The sequence below is a fragment of the Bubalus bubalis genome, chromosome 6, assembly GCF_019923935.1.
Source record: "Bubalus bubalis isolate 160015118507 breed Murrah chromosome 6, NDDB_SH_1, whole genome shotgun sequence".
NCBI classification, from domain to species: Eukaryota; Metazoa; Chordata; class Mammalia; order Artiodactyla; family Bovidae; genus Bubalus; species Bubalus bubalis.
The window spans coordinates 48414636-48438646 of NC_059162.1; the positions used below are offsets into that span (position 1 = coordinate 48414636).

At 37.7% G+C, this 24011-nt stretch overlaps 1 protein-coding gene across 5 annotated transcripts in view; it reads right to left on the minus strand.

Moving 5' to 3' along the window:
- Positions 1–4853: 4853 nt before the first annotated feature.
- The window catches only part of TLCD4 (TLC domain containing 4), a 69677-nt gene continuing 50519 nt past the window's right edge, over positions 4854–24011 (minus strand). For all 5 annotated transcript variants that reach the window (XM_006075770.3, XM_006075769.3, XM_006075766.3 and 2 more), the window contains exons 6-7: positions 23742–23815; positions 4854–10071 (exon numbers count right to left, since the gene is read on the minus strand). In XM_006075770.3, the coding sequence (XP_006075832.1) occupies positions 9753–10071; positions 23742–23815 (393 nt within the window). In that variant the 3' untranslated portion in view covers positions 4854–9752. The remainder of the gene's footprint in view (positions 10072–23741; positions 23816–24011) is intronic.

Below are 24011 nucleotides of genomic sequence, written 5' to 3' on the forward strand. Positions count from 1 at the left end.
CCTATACACCAATTATATTAATCAATACACTCCCAGGGACACAGTAGGTAAGGGATATGGAAACTTAGCAGCAAACATTGGCCCAATGAATGAAAACCCTTCACCAATATAATTTCTAATCAACCCACTATACTATACTAATAATCTTCTAACTGCTCAAAGGAATCTGTATTTAGAAAGTTTAGAGCATCTCATGCCTCTCACGGTTGGGAGCCTGTGAACAATCACATGTAGCCGAACAAGCTTGTCAGGCAGGCTAGAGAAACTTCAGAGGAGTTTGTAGGTTGAAACACTCTTGTCACGCCCAGGAATTTTTATTAACTGGAGCTCTAAGTTAACTCCTTCTCTGAGAGAGGTGGTGGGGGACAGCCCCCCATAAAGTCAGAGGTGTAGGTGAGAGCACAAAGCAGTAAAGTAGGCAGACTCTGGTTTTGGGGGTAGATGCTTGAGAATTTCCAGGGGGACTCCTGAGGCTCGATCCCGCCTTGGCATATGCCGAGCCTCCTTCCTCATGACCTTTGCCGTGGGCAGAGTTCCTCACGCTGGCTCCCAGCACACTCTAGTATTCTTGCCTGGTGAATTCCATTGACAGAGGAGGCTAGCAGGCTACAGTCCATGGGATTACTGAGTCAGACACAACTTGAGTGACAAACACTTTCACTTTCAAGGGAGCAGAGGCTTTCAGGTCTGCCTTTTCCACTGATGTATCTCCAGAGCCTAAAATAAATCCTGGTCCATAGTAAGTGCTGATGAAATGTTTTTTGATTGAGTGAGTCAAGTGTATGAAACACTCTGCTAGATCTGGGATCAAACAGAGGAGGCATGCTTTAGTCACTTGACATACCATATGCTTTCCTGTTCCTTACCTTTCTATTCCCATCCAGTTCCCTGGGGGCAAGGCTCCCAACAGTGTTGTTCACTTTCTGCCTTGCATGGTGCCAGGTACCTAGAGAATACGTTTTTATAAGTGAATGACCAAGATCATGAATTTGTAGATGGCTCCAATTACATGGGGTTGAATGATTTTCCAGCAGGTCTTTGGTACCCTGGTTAAGCACAGAAAATGTATGTATTTGGTTAGATCCAGGACAAAGATACTTAATAGTTGAAACTATCAACTCTTAAGTCATGAGAGTCATGAGAGTGATAGACAATGGAGTGTAGACACCTTCATTGTGGTTTCACATTTTTCATTAAAAGCTTAGATTCCTGTCTAAAAAAGAATGGTTCCAAGTTATAAAAGCTTTCCTTCCAGTCATTTTTAAAGGAAAAAACTAACATGCTGTCACATCCATTTTCTTTTCAATTCTTTAGAATATAAATCCTGATTAGTATTCATTTTTGCTTATTCCAATGCTAAGGAATCATTCAGACTTCCCCCTAGAGCAATACCATTACTTAATGATATAGTGTCTTAGAGAGTCCATCCACTGATTGTGGAAATTTGGAGTGGATTTTTACTATAGATAATTCTATCACCAGTCAGATAAGTCCAATCAAGTTGCAGGAAACAAGTATACCACACAACCAAGTCACAGAGAGTAAGTATTGTCAGCATAATTGCCTTACCCCATTTCATCCTGGCCTGTGCACAAAGCCCACCAAACAACCCCAGCAGTCCATATTTAGGGTCCCTAAGAAAACAGAAATCTTGTGGAAAGTCTGATTACTCCATACTTAGTAAATTAAGGTAAATGATCCATTAATGGTAAATAGCTTCTCAAAATAATTGAAATATTCAGATTTTCAGATATTTTTGTTTTGGAGAAAGAGGAATAAATAACCACTATTTACATTTTCATTAGTCACCTATTTTCCTTTCTGATGATATTTTATTGTGGGAAACAATGAAAATGGATTCTGTATTTGGATACCATGATCAAGATACTTACATCTTCCAAAGGTTAACATTAGGAAGAGCATTAAAAAATCAAGTTGGCTTCAAATATAGAGGGAAAGAATATCATTAAAACTTTATCTCTTTCCCCTAAATATGTTGAAGCACTCAGCAAATATTATACTCGGCCTTTTTGGCTAGGTTCATCAATTGCAAGTGATACCATCTCCTCTGCAAGTGAGGAAGATGGAATCATAAACAAGGGGCCTCACTCAAGGACATGCAATCACAATTAAAATTGGAATTTAAGCTGCCTCCCAAAACATACACAACTTCAGCCAATATACTAGAACTGTAGTCTGCTAGTCTGCTCTACCCAGGGCTAAACCCTAACCCTGATTCTAATTACCATTATTACAGAATGATGAAATCTGAATTTGAAATTTGAAAAGGGGCCTTCAATTCACCCAGTTTAACTCCTCACTTTACAGATAAAAAAACAAACACCAGCAAGGTGAATGCACTTGGCTGAGATGGTTCCGTTTGGTGGCCCTTATACATGCACAGAGTGATAATGGCAGGTTTGCAATTTTTGCCCCTGTGAGTAACAGATCATCTGACAGATGTTACTGGATGCTCCCCCCAAATTAGAGTCTTCGTCTCCAGCCTGTGCACCCCCTTCTGCCTGAGGAGCCCATGGCTGCTTTGGCACAGTGCTCCTAGGTACTCCTCATCCCAGCCAAACAGCCCCTTCCTCTTTACATCTATCTCTAGCCAAATTTTACTGCCACATCTCGTCTTATTATTTTACCACATATTCAGTTATACCACTCCCAAAATTACCTTTCCATAATTTTCAAAGAAGGGGACTTGTGGGGAGAAAGGAAAAGTCATAGGAATGATGGGCTGCATTTCTACTGAGGATAAAAGTTTGAGGACAGATGAAAATTCGAAAAGAATGACACAGACAAGGAAGGAGAAAGGATTTCAGAGAATAAAAAGAATAAAGAAAATGCTATGTATGTGTCCATTGTATAGGGTGACATGAATATTATCAAGAAAAATAAATATAGTGAAGTTCCTATACATGGTATAAGAATTCTTACATCTTTTCTGTATTTAGAGGTAATGTACGCATTATTCATTTTAGATGCCTCTCTCTGTGTATATGTAGGGATATTGTGTGTGTGTGTGTGTGTGTGTGCATGCACACATTTATGTGTACATACATGAGAACATATCTTAGCAGTGTTTCACCCACTGCCAACAATCAGATGCCTCACTGTGGAGCCTGGAATGAGGGGGAGGCCTTTGTGGAGCAGTGGCCCTAGTGGGTTGCCTGAGCCTGCAAGAGACCCCAAGTCCTGACCTGTCATTACCAAAAGCCATCATCATTCCTATTACTCCACATTCTCCCTGTTCATCCATCACATCTGCTATGGACCAACTGTCAGATGATCAGTTACTCAGAGGGGCAAAAGTTGCAAACCTGCCATCATCACTTACTCTGTGCATGTATAAGGGCCACTGAAAGGAAGGGAAAGTAGTAAAGAGGCTTTGATGAAGACCAGAAAAGAGGAGAATAAAGGGTGACTCATCTCTGAGATGGCCTGATGAATGGGAGAACAAGTCCATTTACATTCGTTTAGAGGACATCTGAATCCTTGGAATTTTACCTGTGGCCTGCCTCCACTGACAGCTGTGCCTACTATTTTAATTTTGAAATTCAGCTGTTCCTTTGCCAGTCTTGACACAACATTTTAGGCATGTTCTGAAGCATGACTCATGCTACTCTGCAAAGGCCAAGCCACTTCAGTATTCTATTCAATTAGTGCTCTGCTTCCTGATCTACTGGATATTCTTGGAGTAAGATGCAAGATTAAGACCATGGGCAATTTGAGAAGGTAGGAATTTCAGCCAAGACATTTGGCAAAAAAAAAAAAAAACACTAAAGACCACATGAGAGGTCTCAAGGACAAAGAAAAGGAGATGAAAAAAATAACTGTCAAAGTTTTACTTAATCTAAAAAAGCCAATTGATTAGATAGCACCATCTTTTCCATTAGCAAGCAGGACTGAAATGTTTGCTGCATCTTCTGATGTGCTGGGACTGTGGGGAGAGATGGGGAGGAACAAGCTCCATAAGCATCTTAGAGATGATGGCATGTGAAAAAAGTCATTTTATCATCCATTAATTATTGTTCAAGTGTACACCTTGCAGATTCAAACTTTTCCACTAAATAACTGTGATTTTATTTTTATTTTTTTTTTTTTCACAAAATACAAAGCTTTGCACCACATTATATTAGTGTTCTACCACAAGAAAATCCCAATGTTTTTTATTGGGGGAGAGGAGTGATTTATATATAAATGTTGATAAGGATATTGATTTTATACATTCTTAAAATAATAAAATTGCCATGACAAAGAAATGCCAACCCTGTATAACATGCAGATTATTGCTTATAACTTGCATATATTTACTTTAAACTGGCACACATACTAAGTATACAAACATTCCAAATTTTTAAGGGAAATACACAAAGATGTCCAGAAACCCCTCTAGAGCACAACCAGAAACAAAAAAGAACACTAAATTGCTATTTTAATTGCTGATAAATCTGAGTAACATTGATTTGTAAATTACTAAGTCTTACATTCTGTAAATAAAAGTTCTTCAGCTTTATGGAAATACATTAGAAGGTGTGTTCTCAAAATGTTAATAAATGTATTTTGAAAGACTTCTAAAATCTTTGACAATTATATATTAATGTGATATATTCTCAGAGAAAAATTGTATATCACAATAGATGTCACATCTACTGAAGTTTTCAAGTAACTTCTTCAAATTAAATCTATGTCTAAAAGTTATTATTACAAAATCAAATAATTACCAAAATAGTCTCATAACTCATACCAGTTACACGTTAGTAAGATAGTATTATCTGTGCAAAAAGTACTTGAGTAAAAAGTAGACATAATCATACTAGAAGCAAACCAAGCAAGAAACAGAAAAATACATAGCACATTTTATTTAGTTATATTTTTAATGCTTCATTAACCAACAAGTAGCAAATACCTTAATGCATACTTAATTACAGCAAGAATTACATAAAGATATAAAAGAAAAAACATGCAGATGACAATTAACGAGTTTTCAGCCAGAGGTATTTTTATCTTTAAGATTTTAAAACTGTCTACTCCTTGGAGGGAATCAGTGTAAATACTTTCTATGCAAACAAACCAATCTTTAGTTTCACTGCCAAAATATCTTCCAAGAAAGGTATGACCTTTCAAAGCAGTAGTTTGAGGTCTGGGCTAAAAAGAGACAGGGCTCAAATCCTTGGGTGTTGTACTTTGGAAAACACCCTGAGTAATTCACTCACAATAAGCTCACTTTTGAAGGAAACAGGACTGTGACTACATTTGCTTGATTAAAGAGCAAGACTCAATAATGCTGCGACATATCAGCACACCCTCCTCATAACATCCTCATAACACAGAACCACCTCAGTTCCTCCCTCACCTGTCAGAGGGTCTAAAGAAGAACATTTAGATAATTTACGGGCCTGCAGTGAATCCCTAGCTGAAACATGTTATAAAGCTCTTATTGCTAAACCAGTTTAAGGAAAAGACACCTAACGATGTTTCTCAATAAAACTATAACATTATAAGCTTTGCTTGGTGTTATAAATAAGTATTATTAAATGTTAAATGGCTTCCTGTAGCCTCTTAATAAATTATGGCTTGTCTGTTCATTACTGAAGCTTACAGCAATGTTTTTTTTTCCCCCCAATGAAAGAAGATACTAATGAACGTCTAAATTTGCCACAACGGGCTGGGAAGCTTACACATTTGCACACATGCTAATGTGCTTCAGTAATGTCTGACTCTTTGTGACCCTATGCACTGTAGCCGTCCAGGCTTCTCTGTCCATGGGATTCTCCAGGCAAGAATACTGGAGTGGGTTGCCATGCCCTCCTCCAAGGAATCTTCCCCACCAAGCGAAGGAACCCATGTCTCCTACATCTCCTGCCTTGGCAGACAGGTTCTTCACTTCTGGCGCCACCTGGGGAGGCCTCAAAAGTTGACATAGAAAGATGACATAAAGGAGGGAGGTGCTGATGAGAGGGAAGGGCTCAAAATATTCAGAGAGAAAACTTTTGGATTGAGGGAGGAACATCATGGCTTTTAAGGGCAAAGCAGTCATACTATCTCCTCCAACCTTAGGTCTTGCTGGCTTTTCCTTGTCCTCACTAATATCACACATTTTATGTCAGAATTTGCTTTCAGTACCTTTAGTGTGTCTGTCATTAACCAGCTGTGGTTAAGGCTAGGAAGGTGTGTGTGCACCCGGGGCCTCTCATCACAGGAGGGTCTCCGGGCTATACTGGTTTGCACCTTTTGAGATATACTCTGCCACATTATGATAACATTATACCAGTTTGCTTCTTATAGAATCCAAAACACATAAATACATAATTTTCTATGAAGTATAATTGATGATGTCAACAATGACATGGACTTTCAAATTTAATTTAACAGATTAAACCACTTAAAGCCAATTGAAATGTATATTTACGTATTTGGAGTGAAGAGAAACCTAGAAATTGAAATTTATTCAAACACTTATTTTAATAGTGTCTTTTGGATCATGTTTATTTTCCTTAAAAATGAAGTAGAACAAACATGAATATTACAACATACTTCCCCCCTATATATCTCCATGAGAAGAATATTTCTAAACACATGATTACAATGTTGGTGTACCCAACAATACAGGGAAGAACCACTCTTTAAATGCCTAGTGCACCTCAGAGAAAATATATAATTTAAAAACTGATACTTTCAGCAAAATTTTTATTTGAGTCAAATATGTCATTAAAATTTAGAAAAGAATTTGATTTAAACACCTATAAATTAGGCAGTTTTTAAAACTAGACCTTTACAACAGTACTGGGTCATCCACAGTATATGAGCCACCCTTAGGAATGATAAAAACATCATTATTTCTCTGAACAAAGACTACTCCATAAAATAACAAAACTGAACAGCTGGAATAAATATTGCATTTCAACTTCTATGATATATCAAGACACAATTTAAGCAGGAGTTCATTTCTCTGCACTCAGATTCATACTGAGATTTAAATAAATGCAAATGATATTCATTAAAAAGGTTTTAGACACAATAATGCAGACTCTATAAACTCAAGCTCATAGTTTTTAAATTCTCCCCAATAAAATATCTAATGCAGTTTATGATCTTGCATGATATTTAGTTGATTTTCACTCATTTTCAAAATTTTGAATGAACTTTTTATTTTCTAGAGTACTACATGTTCAGAGAACATTTATATAGTTACAGGTTGTCACTAACTTTTTTCTACAAAAATAGAGTTGCTTAAAAATTTATACCAATTTGTTTTCATTTTCTATAAATATTTTAACAGTTGTTTAATATCAGAATGTCTAATATCAATAGAATCATTTAAATTAATCCATGTAGTCAAAATATTTAATATGTAAAATGTCTAGCAAAAGTTTGTCATTTAATAAATGAAAAATTCATTATTTAATAAATGAAATGTTCTGTCTTTAACTACTTGTATCTTAGGCAGGTGGATAAAATCACAGAACAGCAAAGTATAGCTCCTTTTTGTAAAGATCTGACTTAAAGTAGCATGGCAGCTTATAGTGTCTTTTTCATTTCATATCTATTGTATGAGGAAGTACGTAGAATCTATTTTGGATATTTAATCTGAATGTTAAATTATCTGTCATGCAGCCAGCATAAAATAAGAATTGCTGACTAAGGGAATAACAAACTTTAGTTCAACACATTGATATTTTAATTATACTTACTTTGTCGGGGGCTATACTACTGAAAGGTGCTGTTGGTGAAAGTAAAAATAAAGTTTTAAGCATGAAATAACAACTATAAAAACTGAAATTGCTATATGGAAACTCACTCATATTATATAGCATTATATTTTCTTCATATTGATAATGGGTTTAAAATCTGTGTTCAGAAACCACAGAAATATCTGAATAGTCAAAATTATTTATTTCACATTTTGTTTCTTTCTAAAGGAATGAATTTCCAAAATAGCTTTCTAATGTAAGTGTTTTCCTTTTTGAAAGCCATTTTTCTTGCAAAAGAGCAAGAAAGGAACAAGATAAAACCACATGCTTTCATACTCCCTCTAAACAACCAATACATGTCTAAGTGCCTATGTGTAAAAGGGACTAAATTTAATAACAAATTATCAATGTAATATTAGTAAATCTGAAAACAAATACTTACATTTTACATTACTTTAAGCCTTTCAAAAATAAGTGCACTGGTATAAGCCAATCAATTTCAATTTATCATTTAGTTACTGACTGAGATTTCAGTTACCTTCTTTAAATGTTCTATAACTTATCAGGCCCTATCAGCATTGGACAGCTGAGTCAAATCAAATCACATTAAATCAAAAGTCCTGAAATATCCAGCTAGCCTTCCTTCATCACCATAACATGGACAATGAGAATGAGTGGCACATTCTCATTCAAACTGAGAAACTGAATGGATTAGATCTTTTGGTTTGGGTTCAATTAAATTCAAGTATTTTCCATTGATTAATTTTTTTCCTTAGGTAAGAATGATCATTAAAGTCAAGTACTTGAGAAAAAGAAAGACAATAATAGCTAACTATGTTATTTTATATTTGGGTTGTAAGGACCAAAACAAAAGCAAACATATACCCACATACACAAACAGAAAAAAAAAGTCACCATTCATTTATCCTCACATAAAATAATAATATTGATAATCAGAATACTTAAATTATCTATCTTTTGCCTGTCTTTTAAGAAAAACAGAAAATCAAAGCACTCAAAATGCTAGCAAGCATGGGTGTAAATTGTGAGTAAAATATGAATACTGACTTATTTATTTAGTTTTTGCAGTTTTGGTCTCATCAAGAAGAGGCTTACTTTAGGAGCATGATAAATATATATTGCACAAGACTGTGGTGCTAAAAGATGTTGGGTTCAGAACTCATGGGAGGTTTTGAAAATAGAAATAATATAGTTTTCAAAGAAAAAAATGCAAGGGAAGCAGATAAGAGACAGCAGTGTTAAAGCCTTTTTCTTAATGACTCCTCATATTAGTCTAACTAGTCATCTAGAACATGCATGTTTAGAAGGAAGAATTCATCTCTTAAGGAGCTCTATTAGATTGGTCTTAAGCTTTCCTATTTAAGAAAAAAGCAATAATTTGATAAAATGTTAAAAACATACAATAAAGTAATGTCAGAAAAATCCAAAATTGTAGGAAATATTTCCCATGAAAACTAATTAGAGGTTCCCAAAGTAAGCAAAATATTTCATTATTAGTAGATGATAGCAAATTGAAATGAAAAAGACATCACATCTAATAGTCTAAGAAAAAGAACATTTCAATAATTTGGAAATCAAACTCTACTCCAGGAATTGACAGCCATAGTAAGAAATAAGCACAGTGCATCAGAATGTGGAGAGCTGTTTACAGATTTAAAGGCAGTTCCCATTCTCTCAGCAAAATCAGTGACATAAAACCAAGTGCACCAAATTAGCATAGTCATCTTTTCACAGAGAAAAGTACCAATGCCAGTGAACAGATTTCCAAAAAGATTCACGATCAATATTTATACATTTTTATTTTAATCTTTAAGATTTTATCCATGCTTATAATGCAGAAGAAAATTAGAAAATAAATCTTGAGAAAAAAAACTGTTTTAGTTTCTCTTTTCTAATGGTTAAGATAAAAAGACACTGAAAGTATGAATACCAAGTATAATTAATAAAGAAGCACAAGAACATGCCAAGAATTTATCCTATCAGAAGAGACAATGTGGGTAGTAATGAAGTATGCTTATCGATAGCCCGCTTTTAGTCAAGTTTTCCATTCTGAAGACTCTTTCTGGCTTTCTCTTGTCTTAAGAGAGAGATGACTTTGATGCACCCCTTTGAAATTTTGATCATCCACATGACATTCATCACATCCAAAACCACACAAGTAGCAATCCAGGAAAACTGAATTAAAAATCCAAGCCTCATGTAGGCTTCTGTCCCAAACACAGAGTACATGTAGCCGTAGCAAGGTGGTATCGAGGCAATCCTCACTACGAAGAACACCACCGTCATAAGGATTCCATTGATGACGTTAGCCTTGGAAAACTTAGGATACTTCAGAGCCTCAAAGAACCATCTGGGAAAAAAATTTAAGAAACATCTCATTTATTCTGCATCTGTGAGGATTAATGGTTTCTAGTTTACAGTTTTTAAAATTCAGAACACCCCCCCCCACCCCTGCCCAAGATTTATTGGGTTGGCCTAAAAGTTTGTTCAGGTTTTTCCTAAGCTGGTATAGAAAAACCCAAATAAACTTTTTGGCCAACCCAATCTATGGCAAGTCAAAGGGCCTAGAATTGTCAACATAATACTGAAAAAGAACAAAGTTGACAGATTCACTTTCAAGAACTACAATAAAGCTATAATAATTAAGACAGCATGGCATCGATAAAAGAACAAATAGAACAGTGGAATAGAACAGAGAGTCCACCAATAAACCCACACAAATATACTGAACTTGCTTTTGACAAAGGTGTAAAAGTAATTCAATGGAGAAAAAGCAGTCTTTTTAACAAACAGTGATGGAACAATTGGATAGCCACGTGCAGAAAAATAAACCTAGGCAGAGACCTCACAACTTACACAAAAATTAACCTGAAATGGACCACAGACTTAAAAGTAAAATGCAAAATTATAAAACTTCTAGAAAAAAAAAAAAACAGGAAAAAATCTGCATGACCTTGGGTTTAATGATAGTATTTTAGATGTAATACCAAAAGCACAATCCATAGAAAAAAAAATCAATAGGCTGGACTTTGCTAAAATTAGAAATGGGCTCTGTGAAAGGCACTATTAAAAGAAAATGAAGAGACATCCAAACACTGGGCGATTGTTTACTAATACATATATGATAAAATACGTATCTAAAATATATATAGAACTCTTAAAGCTCAGAAATAAGGAAACAACTCAATTAAAATATGGGCAAAAGATCTTAAATACATCATCAGAGAAGATAAACAAAAGGAAAAAAAGTATATAAAAAAGATGTTAAACATCATTTGTCCTTAGAAAAATGTAAATTAAAACAATGACATACTACTACACATATATTAGAATGACTAAAATCCAAAAATCTGACAATATGCATTGTCAGCAAGGACGTGGAACAATATGAATACTCATTCATTGTTGGTGGGAATGCAAAATGGAAGCCACTTTGTAAGATAGCATTGCAGTTAAAATGTTACTCATATTCACAGTGCACAATCTAACTGTCACACTTCTAGGTATTTTTTTCAATTGATTTCAAAATATATGGCCACACAAAAACCTGCATGCAAGTGTTTACACCAATTATATTCATAATTGCCAAAAACTGGAAGTAACCAAATGTTATAGGTTGGTTCACAATATTATTCACAACATAGTATGTGAACAAATAAGCAAACTGTGGTACATACATACAATAAAATACTATTTAGCGATACAAAAGAACAAACTATCAATTCATGTAACACAACAGGTGAATCTTAAATGCATATTGCTAAATCAAAAAAGTCAGTATGAAAATTTTATGATTCCATTTATATGACATTCTGGAAAAAGCAAAACTATAAAGACAAAACAGAATAGTGACTGCCAGAGGTTCAGAGAGAGGAGAGTGTAGAATAGGTGAAGCGTGGGCAGTATTTTAGAGTAGTGAAGCAATTCTGTATGATACTGTAGTGGTGGATACATGACAATATGCATCTGCCAAAACTCACAGAACAGCATGAAGAATGTTCACAAGTTTTTTAAAAAATTAATAAATAAAATCTCCCAGGGGATCCCAGTCTGAAAATAGACTGTAAGACTAAAAAACCTATATACATAGGCACTGTACTCTACTTAGTAAAACTATTATCTCAAGGGGGAACAGGTTAACAATTTTGAAACCATTATGCATGTATATTGGTATTTAACAAATAGATTTGTCTATGGCGCAGTAGGAACCAGATTTCTCATTGTTGGAGTGGAAATTACAGACAATTGAGTGTAAAAAGCTAGATTGATCCATATGATCCTGGATTAGAGTTGGAAACTTCAGTATAAACTCATACTTAGTTTAATACAGATATAGATGGATATATAGAGAGAAATAATTATAGATATGTGTGTATATACAGGTTAATATATTTCCAAGTTGTCAGCTGGGAGGACATAGGAATAATGATTCCCCAGGAGCAGTGAGCACACCCAGGGCCCACATTTTGGTTTCTAATAGCAGTCTCCAATAAAAGGAAAAAAGACTCCTTAAGAAAAGGCGGATTCTAGGGTTGGGACACAATATACAATAAAAATCCAGAATACTGTTTTTAGTATCAGAAACTAAATAAGTGTTCAAAGAACAAAATGATGAAGTTATGTCAAAGGGACTAAGAAACCAACTGAAAGAGCTCCCAATGGCAAAAGTTATAACAATTTGAACAAAATAAATATAGGTAGTATTGGTTTTAAACTCAAAGTAAAAAGTTGATATCCACGAAGTCATGGTAACATAAATGAATGAATGAGTGAATGAATAGAGAAGAAAAGATAAATACTCTGTACAGAATGATTGCAAACAAAATATGTAGATGCATCCTCAAAGAGTTCATGAAGCATAACTCTCCACCGTTCAAGAGGGGACTACGTGTAATGACTTTGTTCCAGGGAGTTCAGTGTAGAAGGCAAGTAGCGTAGAAATAGTAACTTTAAAAACTGAGAAATCTTACAAACTCTACCTCAGCCAGGTGAACAAGGTAAACACCAACAGTGATAAACCATGCTTATGCATGTAGTCCTGACATAATGGGATGAGAATGGCACACTACTTCTGTGGTCTTCCTCCAAAAACCCCATCGTTGTTGTTTAGTTGCAAAGTCATGGCCAACTCTTGTGACACCATGGACTATACAGCCTGCCAGGCTCCTCTGTCCATGGGATTTCCCAGGCAAGAATACTGGAGTGGGTTGCCATTTCCTTCTCTGGGGGATCTTCCTGACCCAGGGATGGAACCTGTGCCTCCTGCTTTGGCAGAAGAGTTCTTTACCACTGAGCCACCAGGGAAGCCTCCAGGAAACCCCATAACCTGAATCTAATCACGCAAGAGAAACATCAGACAAATCCAAATTGAGAAATATTCTACAAAATACCTGACCAGGACTTCTCAAAACTGACAAGGTCATCAAAAACAATGAATGTCTGAGAAATTGTCACAACCAGGAGTCTAAAGAGAAGTGACAGCTAAATGTAATGTGGTATCTCAGATAGAATCCTGGAACAGAAAAATGACATTCGGTAAAAACTAAGGAAATCTGAACTACTATAGCCATTAGTTAATAATAATGTACCAATATTTATTCACTAATTATGACAAATGTACCATACAAATGTAAATATTAACACTAGGAGAATCTGAGTGTGGGGTATATAGGAATCCTTTGAACCCTCCTTGAAACTTTTCTGAAAGTCTAAAATTATTCTCAAGTAAAAAGCCTATTTTTCAAAAATTCAGTATTTGCTCTATTCTACTTTTTCCTCCTTAAAGAAACTATATTGCCTAATGTTGCTTCATTATATTGTAGAGGTTGAATTATAAAATGGAGTGAAATATATCCATGGATCTTAATATTCAATTTGACTGAATTAGTCATGACTAAACTAGAAACTGGAGAAGGCAATGGCACCCTACTCCAGTACTCTTGCCTGGAAAATCCCATGGATGGAGGAGCCTGGTAGGCTGCAGTCCATAGGGTTGCGAAGAGTCGGACACGACTGAGCAACTTCACTTTCACTTTTCACTTTCCTGCTTTGGAGAAGGAAATGGCAACCCACTCCAGTGTTCTTGCCTGGAGAATCCCAGGGACGGGGGAGCCTGGCGGGCTGCCGTCTATGGGGTCGCACAGAGTCGGACACGACTGAAGCAACCTAGCAGCAAACTAGAAACTGCTCAATCTCAGAAACCAAAAATCAAACTGTTAAAAAAAGACCCTAAAATATTTTACTAAGAAATTAAAATATGAAACAGAAATAATTTGCAGGATAAGAGAGATATTACAATTTATAACTATGTTGGGTGAAAAAAGAAGGAAGTTAAGGTAGCAATTTAGGTGCTGCTGCTGCTAAGTCGCTTCAGTCGTATCCCACTCTGTGCGACCCCATAGACGGAAGCCCGCCAGGCTCCCCCATCCCTGGGATTCTCCAGGCAAGAACACTGGAGTGGGTTGCCATTTCCTTCTCCAATGCATGAAAGTGAAAAGTGAAAAGGAAGTCGCTCAGTCGTGTCCGACTCTTAGCGACCCCATGGACTACAGCCTACCAGGCTCCTCCATCCATGGGATTTTCCAGGCAAGAGTACTGGAGTGGGGTGCCATGCTCAAATTAATAAAATAGTATCACAAATAGGAAAAATGTCACCGTAGCAGTAAAATCAAGATTTTTTGCTCTATCCCAATCTCCTATCTTCCAGCCTTCTCTGCTCCAAAGATTTTCCCCATCTGATCCTCAGTCATTCATTTTTGTGACTATATAGCCTCAATTTTAATGAAAAATGCTATACCTTAAATAATCCACCCCCGTATTTAAAAAAAAAATTTTTTTTAATTTATTTATTTGACTGTACCAGGTCTTAGTTGCAATAGGTGGGACCTTTGATCTTCGTTGAGGCATGCAGGCTCTTAGCTGCAGCATGCAGGATCTCGTTTTCTGACCAGGGATTGAACCCGGGCCCTGTGCATTGGGAATGCAGAGTCTTAACCACTGGATCACCAGGGAAGTCCTAACCCATTCCCTTCTAAGTGTATTCATAATACCTGATATTTCATTTTATCCAATTCCATCTAAATCTCTTCATTGACTTCCACTCCCAAACCTGTCACTATCAGCCTCTGATTCACTTCTTTTCCTACCTACCTCAGTTACCTTCAGGACACACATTGGCATCCTCAGCGCTCTTGCCACTTCATCCATCATACTTACCTGCCTATCATCAACCTCTCATCAAGTCAGCTTTCCTTAGGCAGAAAAGAGAGGGAAGGCAGGTACTACACTCTGCAGTCAGAAAGGCTGGACTCAAATCTCCTTCTTCCACTTGGCTGCTGTGTGGTCTTACCTCTGTTACTGACCTCTCTGTCTCAGTTTAATCTACAAAGATCATGGCGGATAATGATAGCACTCTGCCCCCTTATACAATGAAGTTGTTATAATACATAGTAAGAACTCCCTTGAACTAAAGAGCTCAATCAATAGCTATTATTACTCACCAATATTGACATTAGATAAATAGCACAAATATAGAGAGATCTGAACTGCCCAGTGTATCCTCAGATTTGCTTCATGTTCCTTTTACTTAACTCGACATTCTCCATAGAATTGCCTCCAAACCTCTGTCTCACCAATGAAGTCACTTTCCTTCCTCATTTAACTCTATCTCTCAATCCCAGAGGAACTGGCCTCCTCTGCTCTTAAGATATTAGTCCATCAACCATGGATTCCTCAAACTCTGACCTCAAGACCTCAAATCTTTTCAGGCACATCTTCCTCTACATTCAGAAGTGGTTTCTCTTGCTGTCTCCAAGGCCAACTGCTCTGCACCTATGCTCTGCAACCTTAGGCCATCAATTATCCCCTTCCTCTTGCTCCATCCAGCTCTCCATCTATAGGTTGATTCCTTCTTTCTTACCAACATGCCCAATTCTTCCTAATCCAAAAATCTCTCCTCCTCTGCTTGATTTCCCTATTAAACTTTTAAAAAGAGACATCAACAGTGTATTCACAGACATTCTTGTTATAACTTCACAACCCAGTACATATGATTGCTGCTGCTGCTGCTGCTAAGTCGCTTCAGTCGTGTCTGACTCTGTGCGACCCCATAGACGGCAGCCCACCAGGCTCCCCCATCCCTGGGATTCTCCAGGCAAGAACACCGGAGTGGGTTGCCATTTCCTTCTCCAATGCATGAAAGTGAAAAGTGAAAGTGAAGTTGCTCAGTGGCGTCCAACTCTTAGTGACCCCATGGACTGCATCTACCAGGCTCCTCCATCCATGGGATTTTCCAGGCAAGAGTATTGGAGTGGGGTGCCATTGCCTTCTCCACATATGACTGCATTCCCCTACAAAAGAATGCAGGGGTCACCAGTGGCAGCTCCATAACAAGACAGTGGATTCATCTCAGCCTTCATCCCAGGTGACCTTTCTGTAGCATATGACACTGTCAATCATCACATTTCCTTTCTCCTCTCCTGGTTTCCATACTATTTCCTCTTCATTCCAGAGCTACAGTTTTTCAGTTTCTATTTCCTCTGCCTTTCCCTTAAAATTTTGTGCTTCCCAAGTACACTTCCTCCATATGCTGTACCAAGGCCATTGAATCTATTCCCAGGGGCCTAAAAGGCTTCAGAACAAGTTTCCCAAAATGTGCCACCACTATGGCTTGCAGAATATTTTGTGTGTGCGTGTGTGTTAAGTTGTTTCAGTCGTGTCCGACTCTCTACCACCCTATGGACCGTAGCCCACCAGGCTTCTGTGTCCATGGAATTCTCCAAGCAAAAATAGAGCTGAAAGAAATTAAGACCCAGCAGATTCAAGAAAAACTCCTACCTCTCCCTTAACTACCTGAGAGATTTCAGACAGGTGACCCAGCCACACAGAGAGCTATTACCAAGAGATAACTTTTCATCTGAATGACCTATCTGTATAGCAGGACAAACATCTAATTACCAACTATCTGCTCTCTTATCATCCTGTGAATATCCTCCTCCACAGATGCCTACACCATGCCTTAGTTCAAGACGGCTTTATAAGCCTCTATTGCCAGTTTGAACTTGGATCTCATTGTCCTGTGGCACTCCCATATATATGTAATTAAATCTGTTTTTTCTCCTGTTAATCTGCCTTATGTCAATTTGATTATTAGATCCACTAAAGAACCAAAACTAGTACAGGAAAACATTTTCCTCCTCAAAGGCTCAAACACCCTGACACAAATCTCTGGTTTCAAGTTCTCTCTTATATTCTACTTGTAGTTCCATATTTCTCAGTTATTGCTGAGCATCCTTACCTGACAAATCACACATTCTCAAATATGCCTCAAACCCAACATGCCTGAAACAAATACCCTACTCTTTGCTTAATCTCCCTTTCCTCCATGACCACCACCACAGAAATCTCCCAAAATTAATCAATGGGATCATCATCAACTTAGCCAAGTCAGAAAACTGGAGTCACCCTAGACTGTTCCTAGTCTTGAACCAAGCCCTATTCATCTTATCTCCTAAGATTCTTCTTAATCCTTTTCCAACTTATTCCATTACACCTGTTGCCATTATAATTTTTGTCATTGGTGTCTCTTACCTAGATGAATGCAATAACCCAACTGGTCTCCTGTAACCCTATATTTCTAGCCCTCTCTCTTTGATCTCATAACTCCTAGATTGTATTTAGCCTAGACTGTTTCCTGTTGTCCAGCACTTTACACATTTTCCAAATTTTTGGTTGTCTGGAAAGGTGATTATCTACAAATCTGGACTTTAAGAACATGTGCTTTGGCTTTACTGTACAATCATCGCATTTACCTTCGGCCAGTTTCTCCATGTGACTGGTGCCTGATCTTTAAGCCAGTCTCTTTCAAAGGAACGAACTCATGTATTAATTTTTAGGATAAAGTAATATTTATATAATTGTTTTTCTCTTCCTCATGTCAGAAGAACCCCTTATGTTTTGGGAATGCATCTCTTTTTACCTAAGTAGAACACTCCTTCATTCCAACATATATAGGCTAACAGTTTTTGAATATATGTATTGATGTTGAGAGGGAGAGGAACAGGAGGAAGCAAGAAGACATGCTTGTGGGAAGGAAGGAGAGTGGGAACACGTTGTCTTTCCCCACCAGCCACAGTTATTACTCAGATGGGTATAGGAGAAAAGATGGTAGGCTGTATGTGTTTGTAACCCTCCCCAACTCCATATAGAAAAATCTATCTTTGATCATTTAGCACTTCCTCCTCCCTCTGTTCTTCCAAATGCACATGGACTTTTCAAGTTTCCTAGGAATGAATTGTGCATTGTGTGGTACTAAGCACACTCAGTGTAAAAACAAGGTATTGGTGGGTATAATTCACATTTGGAAAGATGAGCCAGAGCTACTTTCAGATAGAGAAAGAAAGGAAAAAAGAGGATAGGAACCAAGAATCTATCCACCAACAAGGTACTGGTTTGGTGAATTTTAGGAGTTGAGAGCCACAAGTGTGAGATTTGGGAAACCTACAGGGTCCCGGAGATATTTTGAGTTCAGGAGGAATGAAGAGAACAAAAATATCACAAACCAAAGAAAACAAACTATGGAAAATTTCATTATAATCTCCTTGCTGCTCCATTATACCATTTCTTGCTCATATTCCAATCCCATTTCTCAATTCTTAATTTCTTCAAGACTCAAAGATTTTAAATAAAGGTAGAGCATAGCTTTTTACTATAAAATTAAAGAATAAGTTATATTATCTCTAATATTATGATTTCTCAAAAAGAGTTTCAAACAAAAACATTAAAGTTCCTTTAAGTGTCAAAGATAAGTTCCTCCTGCTTTAAAATCTCAAATCCGAATCACCATCAAGATACAGATATTGCTAAAGCTAAACTGATCACCTCTTGGGAACCATTAATTCAAAAAGCAATTAAATGGCTACTAAGTACCAGACAACAGGTGGACACTGGACGATGCAAAATTCAACAAAGTTTGGCTGTTGACCTAACAAAACACAGAGATAAGTAAAGAACAGGAAAAAAAAGAAAAGTTTACTTTACAATAATTAATCATAATGCTATAACTGTGTGTTGCTATTGTGCCACACAGGTGAGGGACGCACAACCCAGCCTGGAAGACATGGGGTTTCTTGTGCTCAGTACAACTCTTGGGCTGACTTGTGAAGAAAGAGCAAGGATCCAGGAGACCTTTCCAGCATAGGGACAGTGGGGCAAAAGAAGAATTTGAGGGGAATACGGCATAAAGAAAGAAGACAGCTCTACTTGCAGAGCTTTCTATGTCACATTACAGAGCTCAGAGTTTATCCTGGAAGCAGAGGAATCACTCAGAGGATCTAACCAGGGGGGTACGTGCTCATTTTTGTGTGGAGATCACTGTGGAAGGTAATAATACAGCAGAGAAGGAAAGGGGAACAGGACTAGAGACAGGCAGACTGCCTAGAGCAGAAATCAGTAAACTTCTTCCCTGAAAAGCCAGAGAGTAAACACAAAGCAAGGGGCTCCGGAAGCCATACCATATCTGTTACAACTAATCAACTTGGCCACTGTCATGGGAAAGCAGCCATAGTAAACAAACACACTAGGCTGGGCCCCAGTAAAGCTTTATTTGTAGAAACAGGCAGCAGGTTTGGCCTTCAAGTCTTAGTTTGCCGACTCCAGTCTAAAAGAGCACTGTTCAAAGGAACTTTCTGCAGTAATGAAATGGTCCACAGATGTTCTACTAAGTTCTGTAGACACATAGGGCTATGACGCACTGGAAACCTTACAAGTCATGCTGAAGAACTGAATTTTTTATTTAATTTCATTTTAATTAAATATAAATAGTCACATGTGTGGCTTGTGGCTCCTCTACTGGACAGTACAGGTATACCAGCTAGTTCAGGAGCCCAGACAAGAGATGATGAGCGAGAGCACTGACAGCAGAGATGGAGAGGAGCTGGCCAAGGCCAGAACTGTTTAGGAGGTGATGTGGCAGGGCCTGGGATGTACCAAATACAGGTGAGGGAGAAACAGTCAAAGAGGATTCCCACATGCTGAACAGAGATAACGGAGAGAATGGCCAGGTCACAAGCTGAACAGGAGCATGTAAGAGAACACAGAGGGAAATGTGTTGCATTCTATTTCAGACGTGTGGATTCTGATGTGCCACCTGGGAGAAGAAAACACTTGACTACAATGCAAAGAAGTAAGCAATATTAAATATGCTTTTTTATAGATAAAGCAACTGCAGTACAGGAACGTTACATAACTTAGCCAAGGTCAGAGCAAGTAAGTGGCAAGGTTAAATTGCAACTTGAGTTGCTATGATTCTAAAATTCTGACATAGTTCATTACACCACATTGAGCAAATGGGTAATAGCTGAAACCTTGAAAGCACAATTCACTCAGGGGAAAGCACCGAGAAGGTCAGTGGGCCCAGAGGAACACCGGCATTTAAGGAACTATTACATTCAAGACTGAGACAGGATGGTCAGAGCACTACAAGAACCAGTGTGGTGTCATGAAAGAGAAGGGGAGCTGTGGCATTAGAAGGAGATGGCCAACAGTATCAAGTCCACAGGGAGATGCAATGAGATAGGCACCAAACAGTGTTTGCTGGATTTCGCACATGCAAGTCATTGATACCTCTAAGGAAATCATTCTAGCAAAATGACAGAAGAGGAAGCCTAGTTTTAATGCATTAAAGAACAAAAAAAGATACAACCAAGTAGAGAAGGCAAACATAAACTATGCACTTCCAGTGTTGACTAGATTTCAGCATATTGAATCTACACTACATTTAGCACTTGTTGCATATGTAGTGAATGAAAAGCACTAGGTCAGGTGCTTTACACATGTAAGTAAATATACAACCAAACATATAACCACAAAGAATCTTCACAATAAACTGTAAGGCCGATAGGGATCATTATCCCTGTTTTATAGGTAAAAAAAAAAAAAAAAAAAAAAAAAAAACAGAGGCCCAGAAAGATGAGACAATTTTCCACTCACATACAGTGGGAAGCGAGGCAGCTTGGATTTGAATCCAGGTCGCCTGCCTTCAAAGAACATGTTCTTTGCTCTCTATACTTTCACGTCATCAGAGTCTTTAAAAATTGCAGAAGAACTCTTATTTTAAAATTTTCAAATGGCCAAGGCTAAAGAACTTAGTGTCTTCTTGAAGAAATAAAAATTAAAACATACGAAACACTGACAAAATAAGATAGTACATAATTATCTGGGAAAGAAAAGTTTAAGCAGCAGATATGTAATCTAATTTCTTCTGTTTGGGTGTGGAAGGACCATGGTTCCCACCTTTGGCAAGAAAAACAAGTGATGAGGCTAACTGCTTGGTAAGCATAATGATGGTATTTGCAGCAGAGAGTCTTCATCCTTGGAATGCTTTTAGGATACATGTAGTCTACAGTTGCTTATAATAAATGAACCTAGAGTGTACAGATATATGGGGTCTGACCTCCCTGGGGAAGGTTACATAATCTATGTAACTATTTGAATATTAAATGCAGATATTTCATAACCAAGACAGCTACTTTATGTCAGCAATATGAACCATACATATCACTTAGAGACCTCATAGGTAACCTCATTCCAGAATGTGCTCAATGCAAAAAAAAACTTAGGGAGCCTTGCTGATGGTCCTGAACATCATCATGCTTTGCCAGTGTCTCATGATTACTTGTATCCTTGGGATTATTAGTAAGGCTTGATACAGGGTAAGCTCCCTAATGCACATGAGTCTGATTTGACTCTCAATTCTCTGAGGTATCTCTGCACTAAGATACAAAAATCTACATGTAATCATGGGAGCTTTCCCTGGGTTTGGGACTTTGACCTACAACTTGAAAGATAGGCAAATTTTTCAAAGATGGAGGGAAAATGGAGGATATGAATAAAGGAGGAAACGTGAGAAAAATCCACAGGTGTGTGAGACAGTTTAAAGGTATAAAACTAACTCTAATGAGTAATTAGGTAAAAAATTAGGCTGGAGACATGGAGCACATCACAGAGAGCTTCAAAAGTTCAGAGACGACTCTAAAGAAGACACAGCATTTAGTAAGAAAGTAAGGCACTGAAAGTGGGACAAGAGAAAGATGACTTGGAGGCATTATGAGGAAAGGACTGGAGAGTGGGCGAATGGAGAGTCAGGAAGTCAGTTAGACCGCTATCAATCACCCACAAGATCCTAAAGGCCCTAAACTAGGACCATGTGTATGGAATGAAAGGAGCAGCTAAACATTACACAGAAAAAATTACAGCAGACCCTGTTAAATGACAAGATAATGGTAAGAAATGATAATAATAAAGCCATTGTCAAAATGAGAGGTAGGGAGACAACTACCTCCCTCCAGGAGGTGGAGCTTAATTTCTCCCCAGAATGGGTTACATACTTTGTGCCTTGCTTTCAAAGAAGAGAATAAGGAAAAGGAAAAACTTCACAGCAGAGAAACTTGTCAAACGCCACCTCAACCACACAGTGGACGTTCACACCCCCAGTGATGTCACATGGATATCATACAGCTCCTGATATGTGACAAGGGCAGTTCAGTTCAGTCGCTCAGTCGTGCCTGACTCCTTGCGGCCCCATGGACTGCAGCACGCCAGGCTTCCCTGTCCATCACCAGCTCTCCAAGCTTGCTCAAACTCATGTCCATCGAGGCGGTGATGCCATCCAACCATCTCCTCCTCTGTCATCCCCTTCTCCTGCCCTCAATCTTTCCCAGCCTCAGGGTCTTTTCAAATGAGTCAGTTCTTTGCATCAGGTAGCTAAAGTATTGGCATTTCAGCTTCAGCATCAATCCTTCCAATGAGGACTGATCTCCTTTAGGATGGACTGGTTGGATCACCTTGCAGTCCAAGGGACTCTCAAGCATCTTCTCCAACACCACAGTTCAAAAGCATCAATTCTTTGGCACGCAGATTTCTTTATAGTCCAACTGTCACATCCACACGTGACTACTGGAAAAACCATAGCTTTGACTAGATGGACCTTTGTTGGCAAAGTAATGTCTCTGCTTTTTAATATGCTGTCAAGGTTTGTCATACCTTTTCTTCCAAGGAGTATGCATCTTTTAATTTCATGGCTACAGTCACCATCTGCAGTGATTTTGGAGTCCCCCAAAATAAAGTCTGTCACTGTTTCCATTGTTTTCCCATTTATTTGCTATGAAGTGATGGGACTGGATGCCATGATCTTCATTTTTTAAATGCTGAGTTTTAAGCCAGCTTTTTCAAATGTTGAGTTTTAAGCCAGCTTTTAAGTGACAAGAAGGGCACTTCACCTCTATTGGATTTCTTTCAAAAACCTATAACCTTTGCCTAGTCATGAGAAAAACAGGTAAATCTAGACTGCAGGATTCTACAAAATAACTGGAGAGTATCCTTTAACAATGTTAAGGTCATGAAAAACAAGGAGAGACTAAGAATCTGTTACAGACCAGGGTAGATCGGGGAGGAAGACTGACAACTAAATGCAACGTGGCAGCCTGGATTGAATCATAGAACAGAAGGAAGACACTAATAGAAAAACTCGGGGAATCCAACAGTCTGGAGTTTACTTAGTAATAATGAGTCAATGCTGGCTTAGTTTTGACAAATGTTCCATGATAATGTAAGATATTAACAAAAGGGGAAACTAGGTGAAGGGTTTGTGGGAGTTTTTGTGTAATTTTTGTGACTTTTCTGTAAATCTAAAATTAAAAGATTCTTTTAAAAGAGGGACAACATAATGTTGGTATCAAAATTTGGGAACAGGAGGAAGTTGGTATCAGGGATATTAACTGGGCCCAAGATAAATCCAGTAAAACAAAGTATTGTTATACCACAAAGGGAGCTGGGTTCAAGAGCCAGGGTCACCACCAATCTTGGCTTAGTTTCCTTCACCTTTCCAAGGCTCAATTTCCTCATTTGTACAATGGTGATAATTCATATCACATATTCTCATTTTTATAGCTAGGATCTTGAGGAAAACATTTCCCTAAACTAAACAACCCAAGTATAAAATAATTAATGATATCAGTAACCTACCGCTGATTCACAAAAGGGCTGGAAAGTTCTGCAAGCAGGCGGAAATTCCCAACGTACACCAGCACACCATCATTCTGGGTGATAAATATAAAACATCATGTCAGGGTTAACGTTCTTATCAAAATCTCCAATCATTGAAGAGACATTCAACAGCTTCTTGGCATAAAACAATGATCAATATAAACACAAACCAAGTCTGCTAAAGTGATCTTCTTTATGAAAACTTAGAAATGTCATTAGAATTCTACAGTATATTTTAAAGACAACATA